Below are 16,693 nucleotides of genomic sequence, written 5' to 3'. Positions count from 1 at the left end.
AGAATAGATGAACCGCATCAGAAAAGAAATAATTGAATTAACGGTACTTTTTAAGTTTACTAATACACAGATTATTACTATTTGTAGATCCGACGATTTTCTTTTCGAATTTTTTCACTGTATTCAGTTGATTAAATGAACTAGACGAAAAACTACCAGTAATAAAAAAATATTAATTTAATAAAAAGATTAATTAAAGTGGTAAAGCTCAATCATCATAAGTGAGATGCCTACGGCTCATATTTTCGAACCGTGAATTTGTCGCATACGATCCAATGCATCTGAAGAAAAGCTGTCAAATGTCCATCTGTATAACGTCCTGGTTTACGTCGCTTCGACGAAACGAATAGTATAGTTATATCTTTAGGCAACTATCGAATACTGAAGGCTCGCATAAAAACTGCTAAAGCCTCTTCCGTGACTGCCTGTTAGCTACTCAGCCGAAGGCAATTTTACGGTGTTTCAGCAAAAAATACTGCTGGATGATAACAGACGCGTCCTAGAGAACCATTTAGCAGATAGTTGCGTGTGTATATCAAATCACTGAAGCTAACATTTATAATATTCAAAACGTTTTGTAATATAAAAATCACTGTTTATTTGATTCACAAAAGCAAAGTGTGTTTTACATTTAAATATTTTTCAACTAATTCTTCCATTCAAATATACGACGCAATGAAATAAGGCGAATATTAGTATTGCTACTGATAAAAGCTAAAGGAGAAATGAAGTTCTGAAGGGATTGTCATAATCATTTAAAAATTTGACCCATCACTGACTGTGGAGCACTGGGGTGTTATTATATACATATAGTTATTTGATTCCTTAAAAGTGTAAATCCAAACAATTTTAAACTGAGACTATTGGCTATTCTTTATCTGGTGTGATATTAAATTATTATTTATTAAGCACTAAGGTCCAACGGCATAGTGCCTTATGAATACAGAATAAGAAAAACAACCAAATATGCTATGGATTTTTGAAGCAAGTCATCATCAATTTTGCTGGCTATTCGCTGAATATTAAGATAAATACGAAATCATAAATAGGTAAAAGCTCATATCCGTCGAACAATTTGATTAACAATATGACGCTTCAAGTTGAAACGCAGTTTCCCACCGCGTATCTTCCGTATCAGATTTTGCGTGATGCAATCGCTGACATAAAATTGACGAATCTGTTCGAACCTTTCTTCCAACCCCAGAGCATCATAAATGCCATTAAGTTAAGGCTAAGATAATAAGCCGCTGTGGTTTGGACGTCAGACGCTTTATTTAACATGAAACAACCTTGATGCTCTATGATCGTTAACTGGTAACATAGGGGTTGGACGGCCTTATCCGAACTAACCGGCACCAGCTGTTTATATAACGTTCATGATGTCTTTGTTCTTAGAATCGGTGTAGGAAAGCATAACAGAAAGTGATAGCATCGAGATCAACCACTAACATGTGGACGAACATCACATATTGAAGCGCGCTAGCGTGTAAATGAAGTCTCACTGATGCTCTTCTTGAAGAATCTACCGAAGTAAGAATGGAGAAAACAGAGCACACGTTCAGCTTTCCGGTGCTACTTCAAAATCAGTGCCAAATTTAATAGTCGTTAGCATTTTCTAACTTTAGCTAATTAGTATCTAAAATTATAAGCGCTTTTTATTAATAATTCTTGTTCTTTATTTACATATTCTATTGACTCACATTATATTGTATAAGCGTATTCACGGATTATAACCGGACTCCGTATCTAATAGGAATACGTAGTATTGCAAAATAACAGAGATCGCTACTTTAAGTACCTTCGATAACATAAGTAGTTGACACAATCGGTGTATCTTTAAAGAAAATAGATATAATACCATTGCTTGTCTGAAAAGCATAAACGCTACTACATACGCATCTTCATATCTCGGGGCGCATATTACGCATGCTTTGAATATGGCTTAATGCTATCGATTCTGATTGATAACAGACATACCGCAATTGCTTTCCAGCAATAGTATTTTTGAATTCAAAACTTGAGAGCTTCAAATCAAGTAAATTTCGTTTGTGAATTTCAGCACTGAATGGTTTTTGTGGTTTCAACCCTATCGAACCTTTACAGATTCGAGATGAACCCGTTCGGGTCTGCCCCGAGCTGGGGAGTCACACCCTCGTATTTCCCCTGTTTATGGAATTAAATAATTTTTTACTTTTAGGTGGCAAACAAGAATCTATGTAATAGAGGATAATTCCGTAACGTTATTTAGCGGAGAAGTGCCTAGGCTGCGTTAAGCAAAGAAATGGTAGCCGGCAATTTTTTACGATTTTTTTTGCATTGGAATTGCCCTATGCAAAGTTACGTGCAAAATTCTGATCAACCTTCAGATAGGGACGTGGCTCGCATGATAGTAGTAGCTGTTCGCAAAGGCTTTATTCTGCCATCGTTGTAATATTACTGAATACAATTTGTTGCTATGATTCCTTGCGAAACTCGTTTGTGTGGCTCCTACGCATTGAGGCGACGCTTGGTCTTGACTGAATGTATGGCTAGCTTTGTGTTTTGCGCGGCGCTGTACGTTGCCTTCCCTGCCATATGACTAAGAGAGCCAAACATAAAGCAGACGACCTTTCAGCTACTGTGAACCGTCGCTCATCCCCCTCTGTGTCAGCTGGTAAGTAGTAGCTTTTGCACTTAGACCGCGTTAAAAAAATCATTGCGTAGTATAAATCGGAATACAAATATGATATACGCGATTATATATATATATATATATATATATATATATATATATATATAGTTTAGCTCCTAGTAACGCTTTTTAGGCACGGTTTTGTTTATATGTGATTGGTAAAATGGGTACTTGTATTCCAGTTTTTGACACACACAGTCTAGTATTATCGATACGTTCAAATATTTGTATTCTAGCTTATTTATAGTCATCAAGCGATATGATAATAATGTTTGATATGGTGTTAGTTTGCCGGACCTGCGAAGATTCAAGTTGTCCGTTACCCGGCCTGTATTATCTAAATGGACAAGTATTGCAATAAACCTGGTGACCGTGATTTGTTAGTTCCTTTAAACGACAGTTTGCTATTAAGTGGTAATGGCGGTGTCATCGAAACAAATCATACCATAGGCGTATGCCTAATCGGACTGCATAGTTAAGTTGTTTAAATCTTAAATAAAATAATGTATGAAAAAAATGTTTCGAATTTCAAGGACAACACTTGTTGCATCTCCACACGGTAAACTCATGTCTTAATGAATGTAGATTGAGACATAGTTCATTAGCACTAAATTGCATGCGAATAATTCCATACATTAATATTTTTGAATATCGTACGCATACATAAGTTGTGGCTTTGTGTAGTATTTGATTAAATATTATATACGCAATATCATACCGCAGCACCATTTACCTGACACCTGATTGCTTGTTACACATTTTCTTTTATCTTCTTACAGGTATGTTATTTACCTAGTAAATGGTATTAGTGGACTAAGGTGGTAGTCTTTTGATATAATTCACTAGCGGATTCTAAATATAAAGCTTCTATTGAAGCACTATTGTGTGTTATGAATTCGACAGTAATTTCGACTTCCCGCTATTCGTTCTAGCCGTTTGATTGAACCGTAATCTTCTGTCTTGCACTGTTATGATACAAGAAACTAGTTTATCTATAACAGTCAAATTAGCTGAAATAAAATCTTTTAATTTTGCGAGTTATTGACCAGTGGCTCCATTTGGCTATTATTACAATGTCAAAATGTTCCTGTTGAATTTTCTCGAAATCGTTAATGAAAGCCACGATTAGATCAATTTATATCGGATATGACTTTGAAAATGGTTGAATAAATACTACAATCCTAAGTTCAACGGTTACCTTGGACAAATAATATCACGAAATTGTTGTCTGATTTTGCCTCTGTCAGCGGTGTTCAACGGCGGTAATGGTCATCATGTTATATCCTGTATTTCATTAAAAACAATACTAATATTCGAATGACCTTGAACTTGGATGACTTGCATGAAATCGGAAGATTAGCATTGCTAAATATTCATGTAAAAAATACCAAAGTTCCTTAAAGTAGCTGTGCAATTTTATCTGATCGCTACCAGATTCACCATTTCCAACATTCATTAGTCTTAAAAGCGATTTTTTCTAAAATTATACAAAGCTGTCATAAGCAATTATTTTGTAGTAACGTTAAGTGAGCAGCATAGGTTTTACAAAGCGAAACAGAAGCATTGTTGACCTCAGTGATGCACAGAAGCTCTCATTACAGTAAGCAGCGGCCATCGTAAAATGTTTCGTTTTTGAAACACTCAGTTCTTCCTATTTTATTCATTCAACTGGTTTTTAAAATTAAGTATCGCGCTTTCATGGCATATTTTTTTGATAATTTTTATGGGCTGTTATTTATTTCGGGATCTGTGACAAAGTAATGACTGGATTACCTAGCATTCAGGTCGCATTCTACTAAATGCGTCATGTAATAGGTGATAAACACTAACCCCGCATTTTCTCTAAAATTTCGAATAATCATTTTTCTGTAAGGTGTTCCCTTGCAATCATTGCACAAAGTGAACATGTCGGCTTCGGCATGGTGGCCCTATGTTTGTAGGCTTTCAACCGACTTTTCAACAATATATAGAAATCGAATCGGTTTCTGGTCTACATAATCGACTTTGCGGTTGGTAAAATCCGCTAATATACTGTTCTCACCAATGCTCAAAGGATTTCCTTTTGTTTTTATGTTATTAAAGAGAAGTACTTACATCTATTATATTAAACAAAGAAAACAAAGATTGATAACTTTTGAGACTTGATTAAAATTAAATTGGTGTGTTTTTCTCATAATAGAAAGCTATACATATCCCAATAAATGAGACTAATATATATATATAGGAATTATTATATATTTATTATATATAGAAATTGGTGTACTAAATGTTTTTGGAATGTCATCAATGTTCAAAAGCCTTTTTTTAAAAAAATTTATTATATGTAAATTAAACGTGCGGATGTTATTGACTTTTTTTACTAAAAGTCCACCATTAATTAAGGATTTTTTCACTTCTTGTATATTTTTTAATTGAATATAATTATTAATTTAATGTAATTCTGACTTACGTAAATACTAAGTGATAAGACAGATCTATACTTTTTACATGCAAAAATTCATACTTTTGTGTCACATGATTTTTGGTTCAGTGAATATGTAATATTAACATAAGCTATATGACAAATTTAGGTTATGATAAGGTATAAATGCGTGTTCTTAAGGCAGAACGATTCATTAGCATCATTGATTTCAAGGCGGAATGAGGCTCGTATTTGTTTTTTAGCTGATTGAAATACGCTTGTAGACCGCGAATGGTAGTGATTTCTCTACAGTTACTCGAGCACTCCACTGGCGAGACCTTCATTCAGTGTGAGAGACAGTTCCTCATTTAAGACTTAATTGGTTTGGAGGTCTTTTCATGGATGAAGTGCTCAGCAGTTCAATATCGCTAATCCATTCCTTTTTTCCGAAGTATCTAATTCTCGATACTTCATACTCTCGATACAAACGTACGTTATTAGTTTCTCTTGAAAAATGTTTGTGATAATGCTATCATTGACCTTCGGAAGAGTTAAGCGTTAAGACAGGATGATCGATGACTTAGTTTACTTGTTCATAGGAGAGCGCGTGTATAACCGAACGGGTGTCCACCTCTTGTTCTGAATGCTGTATTTGATTTCGAAGAGCATGTGTAGGCGCTAAAACTGTTAGGTGGTATTTCGACTTCTATCTGCCGCAATCTACTCGCATCAACTCTTCTCTAAGGGACATCATTTCCGTTCAGTCCACATTTGTGAGTTTATAGCTCACATGCCTCAATTTAATTATAGGGACCAGATGGTCTAAAACAACCATCGATTGTATTAGGGATGTCAAGCTTAACGCTGATTGGTAACAATTAGTGAAAATCGCTTTTGAGGTAATTTTTTTTACTAAAAAGAAGGTTAAAATTCAATGAAAGCTGCATCAATCCATTAGTCGCATTCAAAGTGTCCTTTTCAGAATCAACCAATCAAATCAAAATCAACCAAAAGGGCTAAGGCTTGAATAGTTGAGATCCAGATAATGTGGCTTTGTTATATTATATTTCCGATGTACTCATTGAACATGTTCCATACTCACCGCCCCAGTTTAGGATCCGAGTTTATGATGATCAAGACAAATAATGACTTTTTGCGTGACGAATCACTTTGCAATGGCTTTAGAAGCCGTTCGTTACGCAATTCGATCATCGATCGTGGTTGGCGAGCGTGTAACAACTGAAAATAATAGCATACTAGTTTAATTGTGTTAGGGTAAATGGGACATACATCTCCGAAGGTAAGCTTGAATTGCCCCTTTTTTATTTTGTCTATTTATAATTTTATCTACCTTTTGAGGATCTGAGTTTAAAAAGCGAACTGTGGGTGTGAGCTTATTCTATTAATGTTCACTTTAACCAAGAAGTGGTCTTAATAGGCTATCCTTCATATTGTGTTGCTACTGAAAGTTCTACAATTGTAAACGTCCACCCACGCATAGCCACATATGCTATAACGGCTTGAAAATCAAATATCTTCGTTTCTAAATGATTTCATCGTAGCCCAAACTATTATCATTTACATTGTTATTGCAATGATTATTATCACTTTATCGAATTTTTAGAATCTGTATTTTTAAATGTATTTCAGCGCCGTCATCGGCGTGCTAATTTCCACATTCATATGTGTAAATAGGAGAAATTTAGTACTAGATCTGCGCTGGTCTGAACAATTTAGGTGCGACGCCATTAGCCACTGGAGCTGTCGATAGGGTTGTCATTATCATTGGATAGCCGATGTTCGTCCTCGTTCTATCGCTGGACAGTCATAGAACTTCACTTCATTACATCGTTTCGAAGTGCGCCTATTCGTCATCGTATTAATGACATTTCTGACACATAGGTTCGGACCTATATCTAGATTTAAAGTATCAGTAGAGATCGTACGGTGAATATCCTTGATGGCGTAAACTTTATCAGTTTCAGTCAGAAAGATAGGCGCGTGCATGTCATAAGTGACGTTTCTAATATTCAATAATAATAAGAATAAATAACGTATTCGGCTTTACCAAAAACATGCGATTCCGATTTGAATACCCGTCAAGCGATATTGGAAAGGTTCTGTGTTTGTGCGCTTGGACAATTTCTTTCAAGTTGATGCTGTGGAAACGTTAAAATGAGCGAATCTTAGCATAACTCTCACGGCATTCCGGTATCGCTATGCGCGCCAACAGTATTCATCAGTGAAGCTAGGAAGAATCATTATTATCTCCATGTCGTATATGGCGTGCTTCGGTGGTTCGTATTGATAATTGTCGAAGCTGAAGAAGTTTGTCAATGCGATACTGTTCTTGATGAAGGTGATTAAATGAAATACGTACTCTTGAATGTGTTGAAACGAAATCTAATAATGCAAACCCTTGCTACAATTTGCCACTTTTATGTGACAATGAAAAAGGATTGTGTCTGGCTAACAGGTATCGAGCGTACCTATACAGTGTATGCATTTTTTGTCGCCTGATTTTTATTCTGATCTGCCGTCGCTAATGGCTCTGACGTTGCTAATGGTCGATGTTGATGATTTTCTTGTTGTTCGCAATGTGCCTCAACCATTGTTGTCATCTGATTTGGGAAGTGCACTTGGCGAGTTATTTACGGAATGCTATTATATACGTAAAGAAACCGTAGGGCTCTAGCCTGCTGTGTTAAATCAAACTGGGAAAAGCCATGAACAATTGGTGCGCGGACGCATTCGGTGCCAAAATTAATATATATATATATATATATATATATATATATATATATATAGCTATTTCCTGCTGTCGCGTACCAATGAATAAGTTCTGAATTTTATTATTTTTGAGGATTCCCGGGAGCATAAAGTGCAAAAGCCAATTCCTTCTAATTAGTAGGTAAGTTCAATGTGCATGGATCATATATTTTGATTGGCTGTTTCCGTTCGTAGATCGTAAGTTGCCCGATACGCTCGGATGTACGTTCGAAGGATATGATCAAATGTGAGAAACAGTTCGTGTAGCTTCTCCGCTAATTTTTTCGGTAACTAATTTAGTGATGTTAGCAGACCTTCATTAGCTGCTTCGCCCGATTCCAAGCAGAAAAACTGTACACGTTGGATGTTCATGTTAAAGGGGTAATATATTCGCTCATTCACAGTTAGCGTCGTTGATTTTTAAAAGATCGACCTCTAATTGGTACGCTAATACAAATGTCGAAAGTTGCACTATTAGAAACAGCAAACGAATATTCCGCGTTCATAAGTCGAGCAAACTTGAGAAAAATATCAGCGAGTTACATCTCGATTAAGTGATGCTTGAATCCTATTCAAAATTTTCGCTCCAGGTATTTCAACGACATATTTAGCATAACATTGAATCATGTTTTTTTGAAAGTTGATTTCTCTAGAATACGTAAATGATGATATTTCTAATGGAACGTTGTTGGGATCCACGCTGCCTAGTTTTAGGCTTGCCGCAGGAGCTAGATTGGTAAACTCGAATACGTTATTTGTGCCGTTTTGCTGACTGCGTCGCCAACTCATCATTCAGATGTGCATCGTCTCCTCTACGGCTGCGGCATGATCCACATCTCTGACTTGCTCCGTATCTCGAACTTCGGAATTAGCCATGCCTGTCTGTGAGTCATTATATTTGCAGCCTGATCAGAGGTTCGACGGAATTTTTTCCTAGTTCGTTCACCCAAAGAACTATAAAGAGTTTTTGTGGGAGGTTAAACCTGCGGCGTCTGTTAGCGGATACGTCGAATTTAAACATGTTTACAGCTCTCAGCAATAGAGGTGAAGAATTGGCGAGCTAAAAGTCTGTCATTACGGATTTCAAATTCAAATTGCTGTGCTTTGCTTTTTTATTCAACATTCACTATTTCCTCCATTATTATCAATTATCCCGGAATTTCCAAGGGTAGTGACAAATACAACATGTGTGTCCGGCTAGCCTTAAGATTAGATTTCCATTATACACGAAATGCCAAATTCTAAAAAAAAAAAAGTTGAATTTGTCGATGTTATGTGGGGTACGGGGTGCACATCGTTGACAGGCATTAAGCCCAAGTTATCGCTAGTAAAATTTTTCCTGCGGCTTATTAACGGCGGCGATTGTTTTAGATAGATGCTGGCGTTATCGCTTACGTGTAGGCTCGTTTTGCAACACATTAGTGAGAGTGTGAATAACTGCCAGCACTGCCATAGAAAACAAAATGCAATATTTATTTGGACGTTTTGTTATTAGAATTTAATAAACGCTTAATAGTATATTTAATCCCGATCATTTCTTTATAGATACATATTTCGATAATATAACCTATGGAGTTTCTTTATCTTTGAATAGGGGGCAAGAACACATTTGAAATGCATTATATTTATATTTTTTAATTATGAACAATTTTATTAAACTGTATTAGGCCGATTATTGAGAATGTTGCCAGCAACGTAATGAGCTGTCGTTTGCACGCTAGCCACCTTTAGCAATTTCTTACGCTCATCTATTGCAGCAGATTGCCCGAAATGATTGTGAGTCGTAAAACTGCACAGAATAATAGTGTCGTTTACTTAGTATATACGTTTTGCTGAGCCGTGTATGAGATCTGTAGGTTTACTCTTATGGGATTGCTGAAGCTCATTGGCTGGCTTCGATATTAAGTGCTAGGTGCTAATCCGCTGCTGTTTGATACAGAAAGATTTGTCGAATCTCATTAATTAATAGGTGTGCGTGTTCACCATTTTTTTTACCGTGTAACGGTATACAACTCAGCACAATCCTCATAATACCAATAGTAATAATGATCAGGAGGGGAATTAGCAGTCGTTCCACCATGATCTTTATCTAAAAATATTCAATATTAACTTCGTGAAGTGTAATTATGGTCGTGTGTAAAAACGTATATTTCAATGTAACGAATTGAGTACTTACCATATGATGCGGCTGGATTTTGTGGCCGTACTTTTTGGCCGTACTTAATGCAACAATACGCATTACAGCTGTAAACTGATTTCTTTGGGAAACTGCATATGTCAGCGTATACGCTATTCGTGGATGTCGTGTTTTAAGATATATTAGGCTTTCTTTTTTAGTACAAACCTATGAACCTAACGATATCTATTACGAACCATTTGACTAAGATCAAGAAATACGAGAATCCCTAATGGCGCAGTTTGAGCCTGTCATATACAGGATGCCCTTGGTCTGACGCATGTTAGTGGCGTTTATGGCGGCGTTGGCTAGGAAAAGATTTTTGATTTCGCAATCTCCTCCTCCTCCTCCTGTCCTACTCTATCCAAGGCATGACATAGTTTCGACTCTATCTATTTCGTTGCTTGAACCCGAGAGCAGACAGCTGCAGCAGGCCACAGCGGATCCTACATAGGCTCTCCTTGCATTAAACAGTTGTTTAGCTACGGTTTGTGTTTCTTACTTCTTTGTTAAAATTAGCAAGTTATGATTAAAGGTTGAATTCGCATATAAAGCGGTGTTTCAGTATGTTTTTATTTCTGTTTTCTTAGAACGTGAATACATTGTGTGATCATAATTGTAGTAATATAATAAATTCGCTTTTATATACATACATCATACGAACAACGTTAAAACGATCACAGATCATTATAGGCATTCGAAATGCCAATTTTCCCATGCAAAATGATCTACTAATTTAGATACGATAATGGTTTAATTACATTGCTAGCTGTAGGCTCTTACAGTTGCTCTTTGGGCCACTCAAACTATTTCTGTGTCGTGTTGGTATTGACTTGGGGAATCGGATAGGCCCTGGGTTATTAAGTGTCTTCATACCGCTGCTATTATCTACATCGAAAGCATTCGCGATGCTTTGAAGCTAAGAAAACTTATGCCTTAATTGTTTGGCGTTGAACGTCCAGGCACGAGGTAATGCACGGAGTGTTCTTGATAGAGTAGGGCGGGTGGCCACTAAGTGGAATAAGTTGAGTAAGTAAAGGCCACCAAAATGGCCAGTCTATGTACGGGAAGCCCAAGCAACAACATTTATTGATTCTGTTCTTAATTTTTTTAGTCGTGATTTAGAACAGCTAAGTTTTATTCCTCATAAACGTTTAACTTTTACTTTGGTGAGGTAGTACACAATCGGGTAGGCGGCAATTGACCACACGAGGTTTTCTTCAGTTTTGTCTAAAGATTGTCGTTACTTTCTTCTTGCTCCTGCATATGAAACATTCATTTTAATTTAATAAGTATGTTTGTAATGTAACATGTGGTGTATATGTAATAATATGTATAAAAAAGGTTAATTCTGACAACGATTTTCAAGACAACAATTAAGATCAATCGTCTAACTCCGGAGTATATCGTATAATCAATCATATAATATCGTATCAATCGTATAATTGACCGACAGAGAAAAGTGGATTTCATATACAGAGTCGCGTACAGATGCGTTTAGTAATAAAATGTAAACCAGTTGTTCGAAATATTGGTTTTTCCAGCAGATAAAAAGCTAATTTTGCACTAATAATAAATGTTTTGTTCTTTATATATTTAATCTGTTTCTTTGTTGTCGTATCTAAAGTATTAATAGAAACTAATATTATACACATTATACACTCGCATGATGATTCTTTTTTTTTTTTTGCTGTTTCCACTACCAAGTTTCAGCATTTTAACTATAGCAATTACAATTTAACTTAGCTTGTCGAGAACTTTCGATTGGAAGTTCAGGAACAGGTATTTTATTGGAATGATTTTTGTTTTGACGTTTTTGAAAATGGATTTTGCATTAGCTCTTAATTGTACAATTATTGACAATTGTTGTTAAAAAAATACTCTAAAAAACCAGCACAGTTATGTAGTTAAAGTAGACAATGTTTGCCATCTTCGTATAAAAATACCAACTTTACATATTAGGATATATAATGCATTTTTACTTAGTTCATCATGATCTGATTGAAAAACGCTCTTTTTACGTAAAACTAATGTTTTTACACTTTAAGCGGCATTTTAGACCTGACATAAGATTTAAGTTTAGGAATGCTGCATTCGAGTTTATCAACAGCTTTCAACTGGCGTCACACAGGGCCAAACAATTAAGTTTCCGATATATTGCCCAAAAATCTTTGAGCGCATCATAAAAAAAAATTGTTCACCAAAACGTTCGCTAAAGAATGGCTACAACTAACCAATTGATTCCTATCAGGAATTCTCTCAAAAAAGGTCCTAAAATGCATTTTTAACCTTATTTACACATGGTAGGAAATGTATCGCATTTAGTTTGTTGCCCTTTTCACGCTAAAATATTACTATAGGTATAAGAAGATTGTGGTCTGGGTGCGAACCCAGGCCCAAACAGACTTCATTTCGTGCTGGGAACTAGCGGTCTAATGGAGTGCCTAATAGCGGTACCGGACGTAAAACTCGAAACATAAAGACATAGGGACGTCAGATTGGGGTAACTGGTGTAGGGAAAACTGACCCTTATGCAAAACACCATGTAATTTCACTAATCGCTTGTTTCTGTGCCTATAACGGATATCTCAGCGTGAAAAAAAGAAACAACCAAATACGGTAACTGTTTTTCCTTATGTACCAACGGGAACAAAAATGCGTTTCAGGTGCTCTTTGGGAAAGTTTCTAATAAGAGTCAACCGGAAAGTTGTACCAATTTATCTGATGAGCATTTAAATTGCAAACATTTTTCGTCTAATAATCTCGGATAAATTTTTGGGCCAAAATCCCAAGTCGGGTTTGAAGTACCGTGGGTAAAACGTCTTCTATATAGGAGGATGTTTTAACTGATAGATTTCGTCGAGCTAAATCAAAATTTGTACTCCCTTCGAATTGCATTTTGAACCTAAAGCTAGTCTTTCCCAGTTTCACTGTGCCTGCTAAAAAGTTTCTGGCATGAACATAAAATTTCCTTTGAATCTGCCACACTTCAACAAAAAAAAGTTGAGAGAAACACTTATTCAATTTTAGAGTTCTTACTAACCTATTAAGATATTGTAAACAAGTACGTAGTACTTTAAATGGCGTAACTGTTTTGAAATAACTATTTGTTTACAATCTGACTCCCAACACCAATGTTCAACATCCGAGAGCATTTCTCCATAACACTCACCAAACTGTGAGATAATTATATATCACATGTGGGTTGTTTCAGATGGCCTGATTTAAAATGGGATTATTAATTCCTATTGTGATAGTGATTACAACTTTAGCCGTTGGATGGTTACTTCGTCGACAATTTTTGGAACATACCTTCTTAGCCAGATACGGAATTCCCGGACCGAAGCCTGATCTAATATATGGTAGCGTTTTTTTTTTGATTTGATATATTTGAATAGTATAAACCTAATTTTGTGAATTAACTTTATAATAAAAATAATACTTGGCAGGATAATTGCAAATGCTTTATATTGCAATTATCATGACGAACAGTTTCAAATAGCTAATAATTTATTATATAAGTATACACAAGAATTAATATCTATTTAGCGAATCTGAAGCATGTCAGTCTCTTCTCTTGCATATGTCGAAATCTTGAATTTTATAGATGCAACAAACATTAGATCACGCAATGACATCGATTGCGTTTATAGGAGCCATACCAATAAATACGTACATATTGGTTTCTATCGAAAATTATACCTATGTTTTACGATAAAAGGTAATCTTTTGCAACTGAAAAAAGATCGCGTAAGGGTAATGTCACAATGGATTAAGCAATATGGAAAACATTTTGGATACTACAATGGAGCTCAACCTGTTGTTGTCTGCAGCGATCTGGATACATTGCGCCACATCTTAATCAAGGTATGTTATAAGAGTACACTGATTAAATTTTAGTTATATTGTTGTTCATATTCGAGCAATCAGCTTCTCACTTCTCAACTGGATTTTACGAGTGCGCTAAATAACTAAGGGTATGAAACTTTGAAGCTAAAAGTCAGAATCCACGTAGCAGTCTCCTATTTGTTTGGACAATACTCCTTCAAAGCTAAACGACATTACATCGTGCCTGTTTCAGGAATCTGCCAACTTTAATGATCGTCCCGAAGGACCAATTCATGTTGAGCCCTTTAAAAGTTCGATTATCTTCCTCAAAGGTGAGGAATGGAAGAATGTCCGCAGCGCATTGTCACCGTTATTCAGTACCGCTAAGATGCGGTTTATGGCGGACATCATGTATGGTTGCGTGGAAACGTTTGTGAATATCATTAAAAAGAAAGCTCTGAAAAAGCAGACCTTTGATATGAATCATGTCGCTCAGGGTCTCACGTTAGACGTTATTTGCAAATACGCTTTAGCTATGGACGTCGACTGTCAGCAAAGCGAGGGTGGTTTACGCTTACACGTCAAGGAGTTTTTTAAAAACGCCGAAAACGGTGCGGTCGAACTCAGCTGGGCCTTTCCATTTCTCATTCCTATGTTTAAGGTGCTCTACATGCTTTTCGCGAGCGGAGGACTTATTAAGTCGATTCTCGACAATCTCTCGCTCGTTATTCGTCTTCGACGGAGTGGAGAAGTTCCAAAGCAGCCAGATATGCTCCAGCTGATGCTGGACACGCAAGAGACGATGGGTCGACAAAAAATGACCGACCATCACATTATAGCAAACTCGTTCGTTTTTCTCATCGCTGGTTTTGAGACGAGCGCAACTGCGTTAGCGTTCATTACGCAGATTCTCGTCGAAAAACCGGAAATCCAAGATCGGATTATGGAAGAGGTGAAACGACGCTTTCCTGATCAATTATCCAAGGGGAAGAAACTAACGTATGAAGATCTTCACCAGCTAAAATACCTTGACCAAGTAATTCGTGAGTGCATGCGAATTTACCCTCCAGTAGTGCTTATGGTGACACGCTACTGTCCACGCACGTGTACGATCAACGGATATACGTTTCCTGGCGGTGCCCACGTCTTAGTTCCCGTTTACCACCTGCACCATGACCCGAAACTATGGGATTCGCCAGAAGAATTTCGACCCGAGCGGTTCGAAGTTGACGCCACTCGGCCAATGCACCCAGTGCAGTTTGTAGCCTTCGGACAGGGACCTAGAATTTGCATTGGAATGCGTTTTGCCCTGTTGATAATAAAAATGACCCTGGTTGAACTATTGAGAAACGTTCGACTGACGCCTGGGGATGGTTTTCAGTCGCCGCCCGAACTTATCGTTCCGAACGTGTTAATCAATCCAAAAGGTGGTGTACACGTTCGGTCAGAGTTGATCTAGACATTTATTACATGATTATTTTACGGGCCGTCATGGATTACGAACCGAGAGAATAAATTGTTTAGCTCTTATCTGTGGAACACGGCGACGTGTGATTGTTTTTATGGCCATCGAATTTTTGAATCCAATTGACGGTACGCACAACGCTTTCACGAGCGTGGAAGAGTGATTTTTTGATCGTAGATAGAATTATTTATAGTTATATTATTATTATAGCAAGCAACGATTTTTAATTCCATGCCAGTCATCTGTTTCTGCGAACTGCGAATTTTCATCTTCGGGGTCAAAGTGAAAACTTTTAGTAAATATTCAAACGTCCTTCACTTTATTATATACCAACTTGTAATATATCTATTTTGTACAAAGGTATTACAATTAGTTTTATGAAAAATTAAATCTAAAGTAGTATTTCTATTTTGGCGTTTTACGTTGTCATTAGTAGCTATTCTTAGCAGTTCTATAAAAGAAGTTGTTATTATTAACTGTCCTTTATAATCGTCTCTCTCTACCGTAACTTATTATTATTTCCGTATAATATGGTCTTGCCATGGCCGCAAAAGCATTATGCGCATCGTAAATTGGATTAAAGAGCAAATTATAATTGTTGTTTAGATCCAGCCCGTAACTGTCCCATGCGAACCAATGGGGAAGCTTTCACAGTACTTCAAAAAAGCTGCCTTATGATGTATTCTACGTGATAGATTTTTCATATCAATTTCCCGACAGGGCTGTTGTTAATACAATACGACCAAACGCAGCCCCGGAACACGGAACCTGTTGATGCTGTGTCAAGTATTGCACATATATAAAAGATGCATATCTACAGTAAGTTAAGCATATAACTATCTAGAAGAATTTACTACCACCATTAAACGCAATAAAATTTTGACTTAATGGAAAGCACCAACAGGTATCACAGTAACCAGCTTGTGTTTAAATAGATCAGGTACTGCCCCTGACCGTGCTTCAAACAGTTAAACTCAAATGCGCGTACGGCGACTCTCAAACTTAGGTCACTTCACGCGTTCCTGTATTTAGTAAGCAAGCTTTTCATTGCTACACCCTATGAATACTCTATCAGAGTTTAAATCCTAAGGGACGAAAAACAATTTTTATTGGCACAACTACGTGCTATAAGTACAGTCTATTTACTCATTTAAAACGTTGTCTCAAATACGGCGTACCCTCTTACAGTGATCATGTCGTGGCACCCGGCAGTAAAGAAGCAAAAAAGCTTTCGCACTTCAATAGAGGATTTTTAATTTACTAATATCGCCGACTAAGCCTGCAGGAATCAGTTAGCCAAAAAAATTATTAATAATCCGTCAAATTAGAAAAAAAAAAAAAAATGGTTAATATGCGCAGTATAATGTGACAATATACAGCAGT

At 36.6% G+C, this 16,693-nt stretch overlaps 1 protein-coding gene across 3 annotated transcripts; it reads left to right on the top strand.

Moving 5' to 3' along the window:
- The first annotated feature begins 2,516 nt into the window (after positions 1 to 2,516).
- LOC111253712 (cytochrome P450 3A24-like) lies at positions 2,517 to 15,386 on the top strand. Of its 3 annotated transcripts, none has more exons than XM_022813515.2 (4): positions 2,517 to 2,653; positions 13,232 to 13,379; positions 13,763 to 13,884; positions 14,099 to 15,386. In XM_022813515.2, the coding sequence occupies exons 2-4, from the start codon at positions 13,247 to 13,249 to the stop codon at positions 15,302 to 15,304; spliced, it is 1,461 nt and encodes a 486-aa protein (XP_022669250.1). In that variant the 5' UTR covers positions 2,517 to 2,653; positions 13,232 to 13,246; the 3' UTR covers positions 15,305 to 15,386. The 3 variants fall into 3 exon arrangements, with proteins under 3 accessions (XP_022669250.1, XP_022669248.1, XP_022669249.1); XM_022813513.2 differs by having other exon boundaries at positions 2,518 to 2,653; positions 13,739 to 13,884; XM_022813514.2 differs by lacking the exon at positions 2,517 to 2,653 and adding an exon at positions 2,869 to 3,230 and having other exon boundaries at positions 13,739 to 13,884.
- Positions 15,387 to 16,693: the final 1,307 nt, after the last annotated feature.

This window comes from Varroa destructor, unplaced genomic scaffold (assembly GCF_002443255.2).
Source record: "Varroa destructor unplaced genomic scaffold, Vdes_3.0 BEIS01000007.1, whole genome shotgun sequence".
Lineage (NCBI taxonomy): Eukaryota > Metazoa > Arthropoda > Arachnida > Mesostigmata > Varroidae > Varroa > Varroa destructor.
This window is presented reverse-complemented; position numbering and strand designations above follow the sequence as displayed.

Bases quoted from the DNA above. Each gene is read 5' to 3' on its own strand.
- LOC111253712 (XM_022813513.2), top strand. From the start codon at position 13,247: ATGGGATTATTAATTCCTATTGTGATAGTGATTACAACTTTAGCCGTT. The intron at 13,380-13,738 runs GTAGCGTTTTTT...TTACGATAAAAG, and splicing joins GAAGCCTGATCTAATATATG to GTAATCTTTTGCAACTGAAA. The intron at 13,885-14,098 runs GTATGTTATAAG...TGCCTGTTTCAG, and splicing joins TGCGCCACATCTTAATCAAG to GAATCTGCCAACTTTAATGA.